At 51.1% G+C, this 19190-nt stretch overlaps 1 protein-coding gene and 1 pseudogene across 1 annotated transcript in view; one reads left to right on the top strand and one right to left on the bottom strand.

The window, feature by feature from the left end:
- ZC3H3 (zinc finger CCCH-type containing 3) overlaps positions 1-9534 on the bottom strand; it is a 103097-nt gene extending 93563 nt beyond the window's left edge. The window contains exons 1-3 of the mRNA XM_077166606.1: positions 9385-9534; positions 6645-7917; positions 5509-5705 (exon numbers count right to left, since the gene is read on the bottom strand). Coding sequence (XP_077022721.1) covers positions 5509-5705; positions 6645-7917; positions 9385-9472 — 1558 coding nt within the window. The 5' untranslated portion in view covers positions 9473-9534. The remainder of the gene's footprint in view (positions 1-5508; positions 5706-6644; positions 7918-9384) is intronic.
- A 3448-nt stretch (positions 9535-12982) lies between these two features.
- Positions 12983-13818, top strand: LOC143688542 (small ribosomal subunit protein eS6 pseudogene; annotated as a pseudogene).
- The last annotated feature ends 5372 nt before the right edge of the window (positions 13819-19190 follow it).

Below are 19190 nucleotides of genomic sequence, written 5' to 3'. Positions count from 1 at the left end.
CCTCTCTGCCCATGAACCCACCAGCTTACGGACACATTGCTGTACTGAACAGCCGCTGTCCTGGGTGGGTGAGGCACAGGGGAAGCCCTCAAGCCAGGTGCCACATCCCCAGACACCCACATCCCCAGTTCCTCACACACACCCCAACTCCAGGTGCAGGCCCCCAGCCCCAGGAACCCCAGCCCCAAGAGGGCTTCTGGGAGGTGGCATCACCACTGCCCGCTTCTTTGGCAGGTGGCAATAGGCGTGTCCAGGAGGTGAAAGGAATCCCATGACTTGCTGCCACCAAGAGGCCCCCAGGCCCAGGCACGTGCAGGCACAGGCGTGCAGAGAGCGGTCTGGCCCGGGAGAGTGTGCAGCCAGCGGCACTGTCCCTGCAGGCGGCCACAGCTCCCAGTCAAGCTGCAGCGTTGGGGCTGGGTGGAGCTGGGCCTGGACCCCAAGGGGACCTCACCAGGAAGTAATGTCAGCCCATACCTCAGGCTAGGGTTTACAACTGCCACGGTTACACAGTGGTGAATCAGAAACCATGTTTGAGGTCTGTGAACAGTTTTCATCTCTTCTGCCCAAACGTGTTCTCCAGCATCTTATGCCGAGCTGGGTCATGGGTCCAGCCCTCTGGTGCAGCCTCAGCGAATGTTGCCACAGCTCCCCTGAACCCACAAAGCCCTTTCTCAGCATGTCCCAAACCCCCAAGCCCCAGGAGAAAAGGGAATAAGATGGCAGGTGAGATGCACACTCAAGGCACGTGACAGCAGAGGGGGACCAGTGGGCCCCTGCCACAGGCTCCTGTGAGGAGTACCTCAGGACCACCCCTAAGGCCAAAGGCCAACTCTCAGGAGACCCTGTGGCTGGAGGGTGAGAAGGCGACAGGGTGGGGGGGTGGGGAGGAGCCTCGGGCTGGAATCTTCCCAGCCCTACCATCAGGCCGTGGCCACACAGCTGCTGAACAATGCAGTTTTGAATTCAATTAAAGCGATTATCTGTTGTGCCAAATAAATTGTGTACAGCATATATCCCTGGGCACGTTACACCTTCGGGCTCATTATTCCCTAACTGTTTCCTCCTGTTTATGCGCTTTCAAATTAAATTGCTGATAATATGCACCAAAATAAAAAATGAGCACACCTTGTCCGAAGAAAATTGATTCCCCCTTTCCCTGAACCTGGCGATTGCCAGGTTTTATAGACTCCGTTCCTGGTGATCATTAGTAATTCAATTTCCTTTTTATTAGCCCCCTTATCTGCTGAGCAATACAGTGGCAGAGCTGACCTCTTTCGCGCGGGTAAATGTGTAAAATCTTTTCCCTGATTAATTTTGCCAGTTAAGAAAAGGAGGAGAAATGGCCCGGCTCTTAGCCATGGCAATGAATAAAGCTTAATGTTGATTGTGATGGAATTTCTAATGCCAGGGAAATTGATTGAACGCAGCAATTATGCTGCAATGGTGACTCAAGGGAAATGGGATCGCTTTCTCCTGGTCGTAGCCTTTTGGTTATTTAAAACAATCCAATTTGCAAGGATAATTATGTATTAGTGTTTTATCTGCCACTTGAAATGAACAGGGGGGTTCCGATACTGGCCCAGCATTAGTAGGTTATTGCTGCAAATTACTTGATATCTGCTTTCCTTCACATAAAGAGGAAATTAGGCAATCAATTACCAGAAAAAGGCAGCCTGCGGGGATGAGAGGGGCACGTGCGCCCTCTGCTGGCTACTGCGCACAGCGCGGGGCTGGGGTCTAAGCAGAGGGCCCCTTCCACCCTGGGTACCTGGGCTGCCTGGCCCTCACTGAGGAATGCTGCGTTTGGGGAGGCGCTGGCTGAGGTGACACAGGAAGAGGAGCAGCAGGGCAGCCAGGTGAAAGGTCCTGGAGGGATTCCTGGCCCACCAGAAACCTCCATACCATTAAATGAGAGGATGCTGACCACCCGGTTCCCCTGCCACCCTCCAAGGCTCAGGACAGGCAGGGACAGGCAGGGTCTGTAGCAATTCTGGGATGCCAGGAATCAGGGTAACTGTACAGACTTCCCAGGGTAACACAGGCCTCCCATAGCCCCTACCACAGATGTCTCCTGGACGCATCCTCTGTGCTTGCCTGAGTGACCTCCCAAATCCGCTAAAGCAGCAGCTCATGGGCTCCCTGTCTACTTTTGGCAGGATAGACACCCAACTCCGGGCCCTGCCCACTGCCTGTCCACTCTACCCCTTGTTTCCAGGGCAGCCAGAGCTTTTCTGCCTGTGGCTTGCGAGCCCCTCCCCTTGGTCTCCCCCTCAACATAAACAACCTCCCACCCCCACAGACAGGCCTGCTTTCTGATCCTCTGACTGGGCAAGCTCACTCCTGCCTCCACCCTCCCACGGGCCAGCCCCATCTTCTCCTCTCTCAGGCCTTGGTTTGAACATCACCTCCTCAGGGAAGCCCACCCTGACTGCCCAGCTAATGTAGACCACCTTCCCTTGTCCTCTGTTGCCTCACCTGTCTCCTTCTCCTCAGGGCCTTCCCAAGCAGACCCTTCCTTACTCTGCTCTCACCCGCCTCCCACAATTCTGCCCTGGCTATCACGCCTCTGTGGCAATCATGAAACTATTCCTCTGTGGGGTGAGGAATGAGAACACAGAGACTACACATCAGCCCCCCAGAAATTCACAAGGCGCAAAGAGGCAATTGGGTAAAGTGGGGTAACAGCCACAGAATCCTGGGAGACCATGGCCCCAGCCCTGTGCTCCCACTCCCTCTAGGCTGTCTCTGCCCCCACCAGCAGGAGGCAGCCTTGGCCAGGCCTGGCCTGCTTTCTACTTCGCTCCAAGCCTAGAAGAAATAGGCAGGTCATGGGCAAATCAGGGGCCTTGAGCAAGCAAGCAAGCAAGGTCACCTTGCAGGCTGCAGTCTCCTGCCCCGCACTTGCAAAAGTTCTGGCAAGGAAGACCCAGCCCTTCCCCTCCCCTCTCCCCACCACCACCTCAGTGGATGGGATTCCCTGCTGAATGGGGTCTTGGGTCCCCAGCCAGCCCTCCCCTGCTCCATGGCTGGGCTGCGGGGTGGCAAGCAGAGGCACCGGAGCCCAGCACTCTCCAGGGACGCTGCTCTTCTCTCTGCCCTCCTACCCCCACCCAGTCCAACCCCTTGCTAGTCCAAGGTGTCCCCAGCATGAACTTCCTGCACTGCACCTTAGCTGTGACACTGCTTTGCCCCAAAGGCCCAGCTCCAGGCCAGGGCCTCAGGACTCCGCCCTCTTGCCCTCTGCCCAGCCCAGGCTGCTCCTCACTGCCCTCCATGGTAAGTCCCTTTTTGGGGTGAAAGAGACCTGCAGGCAGTAGAAATTCAGGGTCAGTCTGGGTGAGCAAGCTAGCAAGAGTGCAAGCAAGCCTGTGCCAGCCATGCCCCGTGTAGGCAGTCCCCGGCCCTGCCAGCCTACCCCCAAAACTGCCATCACAGCACCACCGCACCCAGGACCCAGGACCAAGAGATCTGCCCACAGGCAAAAAAGAGAAAACAGAGAGTGTGAACCAGCTGCCTACCAGGGGTCCTGGGCATGAAGGACCCACCAGGTTGGGCCAGGCACACTCTGCTCACAGGTCAGCCATGGGGAGCCAAAGCTGCAGCCCACTAGTCCCCTCCAGTCAGACCCCAGCAGAGCCCTGGGCCTTCCCACACCCTCACCTCAAGGCTTTCGTCCTGCGCTGCTTTGGCCAAGGCCACATTACACCAAGTCCTCCACACAGGTCTTGCTGAAACATCATCTTCCAGGGGCCCCTCTGGCCACCCAACTCCTCTGCCCAAGATATGCTCTTGCCGCAGCCCCCCACTCTGACAGGTTCTGACTGGCCCTTCCTGAAGCAAAGCTCCATGCGGGAGAGAACCTTGTGCCTAACTGTCCCTCCTGAACCTCCAGCACTCGGACAAGGCTTGGCTCAAGGAATAAATGAACAAACAAATGAGTGAATGCAGGCATCAGTGACGCACACACCCAGACCCACAGGCCTCCCAACCACCCACCCCGAGGCCTAGGGACACAGAGGGGCCACAGGTCACATCCAGCCTTCCCTGCACACTTCGAACACCAGCCCGTCTCCGCGCTGCTGGTGCTGTGGGGGCAGCTCTCCTGTGAGGACCACTCAGCCACAGCATCCCTTCAGCTCATCTGGCCTTCCCCACTGGCAGTGACAACACCAAGACGAGGAGCCACTGGTGAGGCACTAAGGGCCAAACGTACCACTTAGATCCCCATGGCCCTGAGAGGCCAAGGGACCCATGCCTGCCCTCATCATCCCCATTCCAGGCCTCCATGCCTCCCACCAGCCAAACTAAGCCTGAGAGGTCCTTGACCCCTACTCCCAGTAGATCACAGGCAGACTGGTCATTTCCCAAACCTTCTCTGCACCTAATAAGCAACTCTACAGCTTAGGCCCCCACCCAGATTCCCAGCCAGCTCCCACGCTGAGTTCCGCACCCAGGACCCATATCCCGCCAGGGTCCCAAACACCTCGTCATAACCCATGTTGACAACCTAGCTCTTCCCCAAATACCCAAACCACCTCCTCCAGACATCACACGTCTGCTTGAGAAACGCTCCTGACCCATCTCCCAGAGGCCCCTCTGCCCACACATCCCAGCAGCTCCAGGGGCACAGACAGGAGACGCTGCAGGACCTTGTGCTCAGACTCCACAGTGCCATAGCGACCATCTCCCCCACTGTATCCCCCACCCCCATGGGCTCCAGAGCCTGCCCCAGCTCCACGTGGTCCCCAGTGCCTGGCACAGCTGGCCAGAGGTGGCTCCCTTCAGCTATGCTGCTCACAGTACCAGGGCCTAGGCTGACGTCATGGTCACCACGGCTTCACTGCATCTCCCAGGGCAATGCAGTCATCCTCTTCACAGGCTACTGCCGCACCCCAGTCCCAAGAAAGGGAACAGGGTGTCAGGATGGGGCCTGCCTGGGTCACCAGGAGGAACTTCTCTGCAGGACCGCAGCTCACAAAACTCAGAGCAACTCAGACACGGCCACGACAGCCCTCCCAGACCAAGGAAGCCAACAAAGAGGTCCCAGATAGCCAGGTTTAAGGGGAGGCAGAGTCCTGCGACAAGGCAGAGGTGGAGGTGGGGGGAGCCCTGGGCAGCACCAGTTGCAGCCCGCTCCCCGTTCCCATTCTTGAGCAGCTACCTTCCTCTCACACATTCCGAACTCCATCTCGAGGGACATTCTGAGGCCCCATGGCCAGCACTGCACTGAGGGATGTGCTAAAAAGGCTGCCGCGTGCCTGCCTGCAGCACCCACACACACACTGAGAAGTGGGGAGGGCACAGCACCTCGGGCTTCTCTCCTTTCTCCAGCCAGCCTGGTCCCTGCCCACCAGGCTGAGCCCTCTCAGGCCAAGGCCCTTTGGCAGTATGTGAGGGACAGACATGGACATGGTATTTAACTCTGTATCAGGCAGGCAGAGCCAGACTGGAGAGGCCTTCTTGCTGGCTACAGCCCTCACCCAGACTCCCTGGCATGGCTCGTACCTTCCTTGGTAGGGAGAAGGGCCCGGGCCAGGGGCAGACGGCATAACCGGTGCCTGGTGACCTGCATAAGGCCCCTGCTGGGTGTCTTCTTCAAGACGGGGCTACCCTTCCCCCGTAGGGCCTGCCTCCGCCGTAGGTTGAAGTGGCTCTTTGCAGTGGCAGCAGGTGAAGGGCTGGTCTTCTTGTCTCCGGGAAGGCTGAAGAGACAAAAAACAGGAGGCTCCCAACAAGCTCTCCAGGCACTGTGCCCACAGCCCTCCTCGCAGCATATAAACAGGATGCAGGCTGGGGCCCTGGCCTACTTGGCATCTCCAAAGCTAGGGTGTCCTGGGCTCCTAGCTCCCCAGGGTGTCCTGGGCTCCTGGCTCCCCAGCCTCAGGCTCTGTCCGCACCTAATCAGATGCAGCATCAGCATCCCCAGGCTTAAGAAGTGGGGCTCAGTTTGCAAGCTTGGGCCCAGGCCTGGGGTAGGGCTGCCAGCAAGGGCAAAGCCTCTGGAGCTCAAGACCCTAGACCAGAAGTGGGGGCAGGAAGTCCAGCCCCTCCTGGGGCAGACCCAGTCCTCCAGGCCACCACTTAGCGCCAAAATTCTGCCTGGGACTCCCCAGGCCAGGGGCATATATGCAAGAAATGGAACCCCATTTCCTATGGGCTCTTACCCTGCTTTACTCCCTGTGGAAAAATGCACACACACAGCCCAGCAGGCACACTGCACTCTCGACAGTGTCTACGTTGTCTACTTCACACACCCTGAGGCTCTAGAACTGGAGCCGCCTCCAGATGCCCAGGAGAAAGGGTGGGTTTGCCAGGCCCCATGAAGGCTAGTGAGCTACCCCCAACTCACTCTCTGCCTGGCTGGGGGTCCGCCAAGCCCCTGACCCATCTGATTCTCAGCCTCCTCATCCTGAAAGGTCAACAGCAACTCCTGTCTCACTTAGCCTCAGGAAGCACATTCACAGGCAAAGCTGTGCATGTAGCCAGACACACCACAGGTGCACGGGAGATCCGCTCCTCGTTTCTGCCTCACTCAACCAGCAGGGTCATGTGTACCCCACCCAAGTCCCAAAGGGACATGCTGGGCCCCCAGGTGGGCCCTGCCTGCCCAGACCCACCCTGATGCTGGCAGAGACCCGCACCTGGCACTCCCCCGCCTCCGGACTATCTTGGTGCGGCTCTTCACTTTGTAAGTTGAGAGCGGAGCCTCGCCAAAGACAGCCTTCAAGCCACTGGGTCCCACGGCTGGTGTGTCCTCTGGGGGCGACCTGGATACAACCGTGGAGAGCTGGGACATGCGGTCCTTACTGCCAGCCTCCGACTGCCAGTGGAAAGAGGAAGAGGTGGAGGCAGACGGACTAGAGGCCTTCCACTTGTACTTGCTGGGGGAGGTCCCCAGCTTGGATGCCGGGGCAGTCTTCCTGGGCCTGGCATCTGGCTCAGCTCTCAGCTGCGGCTTTCCTGCTCTTTCTGCTGTACCACTGGGAGCCCTGCCCACACTCTCCGTGGCCACTCTGGGACTGAGGGCCCTCCGAGCAGCCCGGGGGCTCTTTGCTGAGGCAGCCACCCATTTGTAGTTGTTTTTCCGGAACTTGCTGGTTCGACAGGACACAAGCAAAGATGGTTCCCGGGCCTGCCTGGGGCCTGAGGTTGATCTGGCCAGGCCTCCCGTCAAGCCTGAGGGAGCTGGCTGCTCTGTATGGCCAGTGCTTGTTCTGCCACCTCCAACGAGCTGGGTAGCACAGCTACCTGCAGAGTGGGAACCAACCTTGCGACCCAGCACTGCCCCACTGCGTGCCTTGACCGCAACTGCACTCTCACTGACTGTCCGCCGGGGCTCTGGGGGGCTCCTACTCATGGCACTCGTGGACTTTGCGACCCGGAGCCGGCCAGCCTCCTTCTGACAGACCAGGAGGGGATCCCCCTCACTGCCACTCTCCTTAGCTCTTCCTGGCCTTGACGGTTGCAGTTTCCCACCAGGGGGGTCACCCTGGCCCTCCTGGGGACTGTGGTGGCCCCAGGGAGTGTCTTCAGGTTCCTCCACAGAGCCCCGCGGGGTCCCAGAGATGGTCGCTGAGTCTGGCTTGGACGGTGGTTTAATTTTGATGACCATGTTCTGATCTGGACTGAGCTGGACCTGCCGCTCCAGGACATGCTGCCGGGGGTCAGGCCCCAGCGGAGGCTGTGTGGCCCGATCACCAGGCGGGCCTGTGGGTTCTGGAGGCCGGTTCACAAGGGAGTACTTCTTGCGCCACGCAGGCCCATGGTGTGGGGAGAAGCCCTTGCGGCTTGGGCGAGGATAGCGGGCACTGAAGGACCTGCTGCTGTTGAAGGTGGGTGGTTGCCATCGGGAAGTAGCTGAGGGGCATGGGGCAGGGACATTGCCATGAAGGTTTTTGTAGTCATCGATCAGACCTGAGAAAACAGGGTCATGAGGCTCAGTTAAACCAAGAGTTCAGGTAAAACAAACAAGCCCGGCTACCCCATAAGGGCACCAACTGGCAAGACAGACCCCAGTCACCATTTCCCCCCCAGAGACCCAGTGCCTGGGGCTGCTGGCAGCTCAGACCTGAACTCCCCAGGCCTGTGGCTTCTATGAGCCTCCTTCCCCTTTCATCCTATTCCCACCTACCCTGATGATGTACCCCTGTGCCACAAAAGTCCCTATTTGTCGGTCTATCCTGCTGCTCAATGTGAGAGGCCAACAATGCCCTATGCTGCAAAACCTTGACAGGGATAGGATGGATCAAACACAAAGGACTTCTACCAGGCCCGCCAATGGAAAGGAGGAATCTCCCTAGGAGCAGGGCTGCATCTCAATCTCCACTGCCCAACAGAGGCGTAACAGAACCCACAACACTGGGCACTCAGCCCCTGACAATAGAGAAATAGCCCAAGGGGCACAGACCATTCCCCTGCCAGGACATCACACAGTTCTCCCCTACAGGAGAGGACAGACCGATCACAGGGAGCCTTAATGCAGAAGAACAGCACAACCACTGTGAATACATTCCAAATAATACTCCGGACAACTGCCCTCTTGCAGAAGGGGCAGGGACACAGGTGGGGGCACACCTACCTGCAGGAGACACCTCACTGCAGACACCTCACTTCTTCAGCTGGAACCACACAGGGCATTACAGCTCAACCAATACATCAGAGCTATCTACATCCACCCCCATGGGTCCTACCCCGGGGCTTGTAAAGAGCCATGCCTAGAGCTATTGAAGCAATAGGGCCAGTACAACGGAAGCCAAAAACAATGGCCCAAAGCAGGTGCCAGTCCTGGACTGTCTCCTCAGTACACACACTTTCCAAGTTCCTAAGTTCCTTGTGGGAATAACTTTAAGTAGTATCAACAATAAAGAGTTTAGAAAACACGATTGGGTGTAAAAATAGAAAAGTGTGGAGAGTGTCACTGTACGGGAAGAAGGAACGTCAGAAAGAGGCCTCCAGGACAGATGCACACCAACACACACACATACTCGTACACGGAGCGGGGACGAGGTATACGCCCCACTGTCGGACATGGGTGCGAGGTGGGCGCCGAGGACTCAACTGCCCATGGGGGTAGGGTGGGGCTGCCGCATCCGCGGCCGGTTACTAAGCGACGCCCCTCACCACCACCGGCTGCAGCTCCAGAAGACCAGCTAGATTTTTCGGACTAAGCCAGAGCAGGGGACGGACCCAGGCCGGCCCGGACACCCCTCTGGGTTCCCGGCCTCCGGCCCGACCCTACCTACTCACACCCGAATCCCACCGCACTCCAACTGGGGAGACAGCGGCGGGAGAGCGACCCCGCTTCGGAGAGAGGGGGCGGGCCCGAGGGCGGATTGGGGGGGGAGAAGAGAACGCGCGACCCCCACCTCCGGTCCGACCTACCCTGCAGAAGACGGATCTGCCGCCGCAATTGCTCCTTCTCCTCCATCTCGGGAGACCGCGACGCCCGGCTAGGCCCCCGTGACGTCATCACCCCGCGACCTTTTTGCCTCCGGGACAGGGAGGGGCCGGGAGAGGAAGAGGCGGGGCAGCGCCCGGAAGTCGGATCCTGCGTACTGCGGCCGAGTTGCAAGGGGCCCGCGGTCTCCTCCGCTACGCCCCGTCCCTGCCCCGAGGCGTGCGGGGGCAACGCATGCGCAGAACGACCAAAGCCGGAGGTGGTGTCACCGCAGAGCGCCGGGACGCTGGCCGCAGTTTCGACGGTTAGTCTTCTGGACCGGTCAGTTCCACGGAAATGAGTTCTCGTTGTCTTGGGGGGCGTGGGCGACGGGCTGCGTCCTGAACGCCCCCCCCCCCCCCCCCCCCCCCCCCGAGTCCTCGCCGCCCTTACTCTGCTGCCTACAAGTGGAATCACACTCTGAACTCGGCAGGGGAGGCCTGGTGCGAAAGGGGCCAGGAAGGGAGGGGAGAGGGAGCTCGCTGAGGCCCCGAAGGTTCGGCCTAACCGTCAGAGGGCACAGGCCGCCTGGCTGGAATCCAGCTCCCGGAGCAGAGTGCATCGTGGGTACGGGCCGTGAGGCGTGGGGTGGGGGGGTTCTCAACCTCCCTGAACTTCGATGTCCTCATCTATGAAGTGGATGGTAATGCCTAACCCAACTCTAGAGCTGTTGTGAGGACGGTGACCCTTGTCTATGAAGAGATCTAACTCTTAGTATCCACTTTTTAAAGGTAGACTTTGTTGTCTACTACTGCTGATCTGTTTTGTCTTACTGTCACTATTTTTAATCACTCCTTCACTACCTAGGGACTCTATCTTTTTCCCTCAGAGAACTGAGATTTGTTTCTTTTTAATGCAAAAAAAATGAAAATGTTGAGAATGATAATAAAAAGGAATTATGTGCAGCAGTACAATTCAGTGGGCAAAGCTTGGTCGATTCAATAAATGGTGGTGAAACAACTAGAATCCTTTAGGGAAAGAAGGGAATCCCAATATCCACCTTTACACCAGCAAAAGAAAAAAAGTCAAGTAAAAACCTACTAGAAAAAAAAATTTTTTTTTTCATAACCTTAAGGTAGACGAAGATTTTGTACACAGGACAAAAAAAAAAAAAAAAAAAGAACACTGACTATAATGCAAATAACAACAAAAAACTGGTAACTTGACATCATCAAAACTAAAATCTTCTGCTCATGCAAAAATATCATTAAGAAGATGAAAAATCAAGCCATACTCTTGTGAAGCTTATGTAGTTAGCGGAGAAGCTTAGCCTACCTAGAAGCATGTCTGAGAGTTATTTCTGGAGGGCCTCTTCTGATACCCGGATGTGGCCTCACTCTGTCTAAGCCCAGCTCTGCAAGTGAAATCATTGCCCTCCCCCCTTGGTGGGAAATGATATCCAGGGATGAAAGTCTCCCTGGCAACATGGGAGATGACTCCCAGGGATGAATTCGGCTGTGGCACTGTGTAATCAGCAATTCCATCCTGACCAAAACAGGGGAAAGAAGTGTAACTAATAAATTATCAGTGGCAGAGAGAGTTCAAATAGAGTCAAGAGGCTACTCTTGAGGTTGCTCTTATGCAAACTTCAGTTAGGGTTAGACTTTGTTACCTATCATAACCTGCCAAACCCCAACCAGGACCATTCCAGCCAATCCTAAAAAACACTTAGGGCAATATGTAAGATTCTGCAAGGGTTCTGTGCGCCAGAGTAACTTTCCAGAAACCTACAACCTCCAGATAGGTCCCTGGTCCAGATAAGTCCTGAAACCTAGAGAGCCCAGCCTCTCCAGAACATCAGATAGTTCCATCTCCCTACCCCATATTAGGGACAGAATCTTCCAGTATCAAAAATTGAATATGGCCAAAGCCCAAATACCCCTAAAGAGGGGGATGGAAAGATCAAAGGTGATGGTGGAGTTATACAGTGAAGATAGGACTTAACAAATGAATTTGAATGCTGAATCATTAAATTGATATCTCTTTTAGTCTCCAGTATTTTAGAGCAGCTATTAGTAAAAACCTAAAATTGTGGAATTGTAACCCATGTCAAAGTCTGAGATATGTTCTACAATTGTGGTGTTATGCTTTGAAATGTATTGCTTTTTTGTATATATGTTTATTTTTCACAAAAAGAAGGAAAAAGTTGATTGTGGTGATTAAAAATATTTAAGCCTTCTAGCCTCCTATACTTTGGAGCAGCTAGAAGAAAAAAAAATCTGAGAGGATTGAATGGTAGCCCACGACAAACTCTGGGATCTGCCCTCGTAACTACTTGTTAAAGAGTGCTTTGAAAGCTATTGGATTTTTGTTTCTTTGCTTTGTGTGTATGTTATACTATACAATAAAAAGTTAGGGAAAAAAAGTGTCAAGCCAGGCACTCGCAGTTCTGGCTGAGATGAGGTTTAACAAGTGGTAAAATCTAGTAAACCCATCATGGAGGCACCAGTGCTAAGCCTCAGGTCAGCTGTTCTAATTTGCTAGCTGCTGGAATGCGATATACCAGAAATGAACAGCTTTTAAAAAGGGAGAATTTATTAAGTTATGTGTTTACATTTCTAAGGCCGTGAAAATATCCCAATTAAAGCAAGTCTATAGAAATGTGCAAGCTAAGGCATCCAGGGAAAGATGCTTTGGTTCAAGAAGACTGATGATTTCAGGGTTTTTATCTCAACTAGAAAAGCACATGGCGGACATGGCAACATCTGCTAGCTTTCTCTCCAGGCTTCTTGTTTCATGAAGTTCACCCAGGGGAGTTTTCTTTCTTTATCTCCAAAGGTCCCTGGCTGTGTAGGCTCTCATGGTTCTCTCCTTTCGTGGCTTTCTTGTCGTTCTGAAGCTTTCTCCAAAATTCTGCCTCTTTTAAAGGCTTCCAGTAAACTAATCAGGACCCACCTAGAATGGATGGACTCACATCTCCCTCTAGTCAAAGGTAATACCCACATTCAGTGAGTCACATCTTCAGGGAGATAATCAAGTTTCCAACCTACAGTACTATATAGGGACTAAAAGAAATGGCTGCTTCCACGAGATGGATCAGGATTTAAAACATGATTTTTCTAGGGTACATGATCCTTTCAAACCAGCACATCAGCCAAACCAAAAACCTAAGCTAATTTCTATTTCCCATAAATGCTCAGCTTGCCCAGTAAACCAAATTTAAATACTGCTGATCAGTTACCAGTACCTAACTTACTCATTCCTAAGCAACCACCTGCTCTCCACTTTGTAAGATCCGCCCCCCACCATGCAAAATGGAAACTTAATGCCAGCCAATAAAAATATTTCCTCACTTGCTTCCACATTCACCTTAAGATGAGGTTCTGCCTTCCATCTCCTCGGTGGAGCGCCCTTCTGTTTTCTGAATGAGATTCTTCTGATCCAAGAGTTGCTGAAATAGCTGTGTTCCTGTAGCCTTGATTCTTGAAGACACTTGTATAAAGATAGAACATTTATAATGTGACTGTGGGATTATGAGAACCTTGTGTCTGATGCTCTTTTTATCCAGGATATGGATAGATGAGTAAAAAATAAAATAAAATAAAAAATAAAAAAAATATGGCTCTTTTTCGTGGCGCCTCGGAGGCGGTCGGCTGCCTCGTCATGAAGTTGAACATCTCCTTCCCAGCCACTGGCTGCCAGAAGCTCATTGAAGTGGACGATGAACGCAAACTACGTACCTTTTATGAGAAGCGAATGGCAACAGAAGTTGCTGCAGATGCTCTGGGCGAAGAGTGGAAGGGTTATGTTGTCCGAATCCCCATGAAGCAGGGTGTCTTGACCCATGGTCGTGTGCACCTTTTACTGAGTAAGGGGCATTCCTGTTACAGACCAAGAAGAACTGGAGAAAGAAAACGCAAATCTGTTAGGGGTTGCATTGTGGATGCCAATCTGAGTGTTCTCAACTTGGTTATTGTAAAAAAAGGAGAGAAGGAAATTCCTGGACTGACTGATACTACTGTGCCTCGTCGTCTCCGGCCCAAAAGAGCCAGCAGAATCCGCAAACTTTTCAGTCTCTCTAAAGAAGATGATGTCCGCCAGTATGTTGTGAGAAAGCCCCTGAACAAAGAAGGTAAGAAACCCAGAACCAAAGCACCCAAGATTCAGCGTCTTGTTACTCCACGGGTCCTGCAACATAAACGTCGGCGTATTGCCCTGAAGAAACAGCGCACTAAGAAAAATAAGGAAGAGGCTGCAGAATATGCTAAACTTTTGGCCAAGAGGATGAAGGAGGCCAAAGAAAAACACCAGGAACAGATTGCCAAGAGACGGAGGCTGTCCTCTCTAAGAGCTTCTACCTCTAAGTCTGAGTCCAGTCAAAAATAAGATTGAGAGTAGAGTTACAAATAAATAAGATCAGAGATTAAAAAAATATATATGGATGAACAATAGATAAATAATAGAGGGGACATAGGGTAAATTGGGTAGATGGAAATACTAGTGATCAGTGAGAGGGAAACGCTCATTGGCCATGGATATGGTATGTATGAGTTTTTTTCTTTTTATTTTTCTGGAGTGATGCAAATGTTCTAAAAGATCACGGCGATGAATACACAACTATGTGATGATATTGTGAGAAACTGTATACCATGTATGGACTGTATGTGTGTGAAGATTTATCGATAACATTTTTTTATAAAGAGTCACTTAATAAAGCTGTGAGATCCTAAATTGCATGGAAAGTTTTTCTTTTATCGTGGGTGTGCTCATTTGAAAAGATTTCTGTACCCTAAAAAAAATCGAAGTTTTAATCCTAAACAATCGTGTGAGAACAACTGTTTCTTCTGGTCACTGTTCAGCACTATAGGTTGGAAACTTGATTAGGTTATCTCCACGGAGATGTGACTCAATGAATCTCAATGAATTGCGGGTGTTAAACTTGATTAGATGGAGGCATGTCTCTGCCCATTCTGTGTGGATCTTGATTAGTTTAGTGGAATCCTATTGTGCTGGTTTGAAAGGATGTATGTCGCCTAGAAAAGCCATGTTTTAATCAAAATCCCATTTTGTAAAGGCGGAATAATCCCTATTCAATACCGTATGTTTGAATCTGTAATTAGATTGTCTCCCTGGAGATGTAACACAATCAAGAGTGGTTGTTAAGCTGGATTGGGGGAAATATGTCACCACCCATTTGGGCGGGTCTTGATTAGTTTCTGGAGTCCTGTGAAAGAGGGAACATTTCAGAGAATGAGAGAGATTCAGAGAGAGCAGAGCAGAATGACATAGTCACGAGAAGCAGAGTCCACCAGCCAGCAACCTTTGGAGATGAAGAAGGAAAATGCCTCCCGGGTTGCTTCATGAAACTGGAAGCCAGGAGAAGAAGATAGCAGATGACACCGTGTTCACCATGTGCCCTTCCAGATGAGAGAGAAACTCTGTGTTCACCATGTGCCCTTTCACTTGAGAAGAGAAACCCTGAACTTCATCGGCCTTCTTGAACCAAGGTATCTTTCCCTGGATACCTTAGATTGGACATTTCTATAGACTTGTTTTAATTGGGACATTTTCTTGGCCTTAGAACTGTAAACTAGCAACTCATTAAATTCCCCTTTTTAAAAGCCATTCTGTTTCTGGTATATTACATTCTGGCAGCTAGCAAAGTAGAACACCTTTAAAAGAAAAAGTATTTTGGAGAAAGTGACAGAACGCCACAGAATCACGAACCAGAGAGTCCACCAGCCAGTGACTTTTAGAGATGAAGAAGGAAAACGCCTCCTGGGGAGCTAGAGAGGAAGCTAGCAGATGAAGCCATGTTTGCCATGTGCCTTTCCAGTCAGGAGAGAAATCCTGACTGTATTTGCCATATACCCTTCCACTTGAGAGAGACCCTGAATTTCATTGGCCTTCTTGAACCAAGGTATCTTTCCCTGGATGCCTTAGATTGGACATTTCTATAGATTTGCTTTAATTGGGACATTTCCACAGCCTAAGAACTGTTAATTTGCAACTTACTAAATTTCCCCTTTTAAAAGTCTTTCTGTTTCTGGTGTATTGCATTCAGGCAGCTAGCAAACTAGAACAGACTCCTACTATCAACAAATGTAAAACTGGAAGAATATATGAAATAACTGCTTTCAGGCATTGGGACAACTTGATCCTTGAGACAAAGGAAACCAGGGAGATAAGTTCTGTAGTATCCAAGCTCTCTGCCTGCTGCAACTTCCAAAGAATGGTAGATGGAAGAAGAGTTCAAACAGAAGCAGGGAGCGGGACAGCTAAGGCAGCTGGAGTTTGCAGGCACAGTGTGAGGAAGAAGTGAGCTGTGTTGGAAGGAGCTTCAGCAATCTGCATCGGGGATCACCTGGAATCACTGGCCAGATAAAGTCCTAATATGTGCATGAACAGGAAGAGAACAGGGCAGGGCCAGGCAAGAAAAGCTTATTGGGTGGGGCTCTGAGGTGAACAGGGAGTATAGTCACCTTGGCATTCATTTGAGAGTCCAGAAAGGCCACACCTCAGGAAAAGAGCTACTTTAGACCCCATGAAAGGGCTGTACCAGACACATGCTCCAAACAACAGCAACACAAACCCAAAAGTCTTGAAATGATCAAGCTAACCCACTGTAAATTAAATAAATGCAAGAACAAAACACACTTCAAAGGGTAACAGCTAAGTCCAGACTCTTCCATGAGAGCCCCCCAAGAATCAAGTAGTCATTACAACCACTGGACATGCAGAAAAGCAAAAACAGAACCACACAGAGTGGACAGAGTCAATGGAATCAGACACAGAAATGACAGCAGTCATGGAATTAACAAACAAGGACACTAAAAAGATAATTATAGCTACAATCAAGAAGTTGAAAGAAGAGAGAGTACTCACCGGGGAAACCCAGCAAAAAAAGTAGAAACCATAAAAAATAAACAAAAGAACACAAAGAGTAAGCCATAATCAAACTGTGGACTTCAATGAATGATAAAATATTGGTTCGTCAATTGTTACAAATGTACCACATTGATGCAAAAGGTTAGTAATAGGGAAAACGGGTGAGGGGAGACTATACTTTCTGCGTGATTTATCATTTAACCTGCAACTGCTATAAATAAATAATAAAATGAAATTTCTGGAATAAAAAAATTAAGTCTCTCACATGAAAAATCTACTTAATTGGCTTCACAACAGATTGGGAACTGCAGAAAAAGTATCAGTGGATGTGAAGGTAAGTCATATAGAAACCATCCAAAGAAAGCACAGAGAAATAAAAGGGGCTGAGATAAACAATGCCTCACTGGCCCGTAGGTATCAAGTAGTTAACATAGTTATATTTGGAGTCTCAGGAAGAGAGAAGAGAGAAAATGGAAGGGAAAATACTGGGAAAAGTAATGGCAATAGTGTAAAACAGTCTGGTGGGTCCTCAGAAAGGTAAATATAAGAATTACCATATGACCCAGCAAACGTACTCCTGGGTGTATACCCCAAATAATTGAAAGCAGGGACTCAGACAGGTACTTATACACTTATGTTCATTGCAGCCTTATTCACCATAGCCAAAAGATGGAAGCAACCTGTTCTAGTCTGCTAGCTGCCGGAATGCAATATACCAGCAACGGCATGGCTTTTCTGGGGTCCACCACAGATTCAGACCAGCACATTCCACCCTTTGGACCCCAAAAAGACATGCTCTTTCCAAATGCAAAGTACATTCATTCCGTAACAATATCAGAAAACCTTAAACCTTTCAGTAGCAATACAAATGAAGTACCAAATTAGAGACAGTACAAAATCTCATCAAGTCAGTTACAGGCATGGCCTGTCCTAAGGCAAAATTCTCTCCATTTGCTCTGGACCTTTGAAAACTCATAACAAGTTATTTGATGTCAACATACAAAGGAGGAACATTCATAGGATACATATACACATTCCATAGGGAGGAAGGAACACAGGGGTCACAGGACCCATACAGTTTCGAAAACCTGCAGGGCAAAGGCCATTAGATTTCAAAGTCTGAGAGTCATTTATCCTCAGGGCTTTAGAAAGTGGCAGTCCCACCCTTCCCAAGGGCCTACACAGAGGCCTGCCTCTCTCCGAATACAACCTTGGAGGACATTGGGGAGACCACCTTTTTCTCAGCTCCATCCTCTCCAAGCATTGGGGCCGCACCCGGGCACTCTGCCATCTCCAGGGCACACACTCAACCCCTCCGTGTGGTGGCAGCCAGGCTTTCTCCAACCCCCAAGGAATGTGCTTCATCCTCTCCAAGGCCTGAGATGGCATGACTCTTCCACTGCAACGGGGTGGAAGGTCCATTCTCTGCCTTTGGGGCAAACTCACCCTCTCCACGGGCTTGGGTGGGTCCACTCTCCCGGCCCGAGGCTTCTTGACTTCAGACTTCAGCCTCCATGGCTTTGCATCTGCAGTTAGCTTTCCAACAATGTGTCCCTTCTCTGAACCCCCCAGTCCAGACTGGTAGCGGCTCTGTTTATACAGGTCCCACAGCACTCTCATTGGCTTTCTATGCAGTAGCCTTGGATCATGCCCATCAGACATAAGGAGTTTCCACAAATCCTTCCTGGATAACTCCATGTCCAATCCTGACTTTCTCTGGGATGGCTGACTGGTTCCACATTTGTCCAAGACCTCATGTGGGGCACTATTCTCTGGGGTTTCCCTTCCTGGGAGCCCAGAATTCTCCAGGACATCAATTTCTGGTTTCTTTGTACTTAAGAGTTCAGTTCTCAGCTTCTTTCTTTCCTCTCGCATTTCACTATAAGCTGTGAGGAGAAACCAGGCTGCGCTTTCCACATTTAACTTGGAAGTTTCTTCTGCTAAATATCCAAGTTCATGGCTTTTAAAATCTTCCTTCCAGCCAAAGCCACTAGTCAACTTTGCCAGATTGTCTGCAATTTTAAAACAAGGTTCACTTTCCTTCCAGTCTCTAATAACACGTCTCATCTCTGTCTAAAGCCTGGTCAGAGGTATCTTTAGAGTCCACATTTCTACCAACAATCTCTTCAGAGCATTCTAGGCTTTCTCTATCAAGCTTCTCACAACTCTTCCAGAATCTTCCCCTTATCCATTTAAAAAGCCGTTCCAACATGTTTGGTATTTGCAAACTGCAGCAGCACCCCACTCTTTGGTACCAAAATCTGTTCTAGTTTGCTAACTGCTGGAGTGCAATATACCAGAAACGGAAGGGCTTTTAAAAGGGGGAAATTAATGAGTTGCTAGTTTACAGTACCAAGGCCAAGAAAATGTCCCAATTAAAACAAGTCCATAGACATGTCAATTTAAGCCATCTGGGGAATGATACCTTGATTCAAGAAGTCTAAGGACGTCTAATGTTTCTCTCAGCTGGAAGAGCACATGGCGAACTTGGCGGCATCTGCTGGCTTTCTCGTGGCTCTACCAAAAAGGGACTCTGTCCCAAATGTTTCCTCTTTTAAAGGATTCCAGACACCAGGTCAAGATGCCGGCTTAACAACGTGCGCGTTTCAGTTCATCCTCCAGAACAACTACTAAATAACCAGAAACAGTACAGAACAGCTCCTGGGGCCACGTCAGCGACCAGACACACAGCGTACCCCAGTCTGGACCAGCTGAACCGGCTGCGAGCACCCCCCCAAACCGTGAGTTCCCAAAGCTGTGGCGGCCAGCACCCCTCCCCCACAGGCCGCTTCCCAGAGGGGAAAGGAAAGGACTACCAGCAGCAGGGACTGGGCACAATCAAACGCCAATTGTGGAACTAATTAACAAATTCTGACTACTAAAAATAGGCCCCCAGCTTAGGTGAACCTGATCAAAGCAGAGG

Source organism: Tamandua tetradactyla, chromosome 6 (assembly GCF_023851605.1).
Source record: "Tamandua tetradactyla isolate mTamTet1 chromosome 6, mTamTet1.pri, whole genome shotgun sequence".
In the NCBI taxonomy this organism is placed as follows: Eukaryota; Metazoa; Chordata; class Mammalia; order Pilosa; family Myrmecophagidae; genus Tamandua; species Tamandua tetradactyla.
This window is presented reverse-complemented; position numbering and strand designations above follow the sequence as displayed.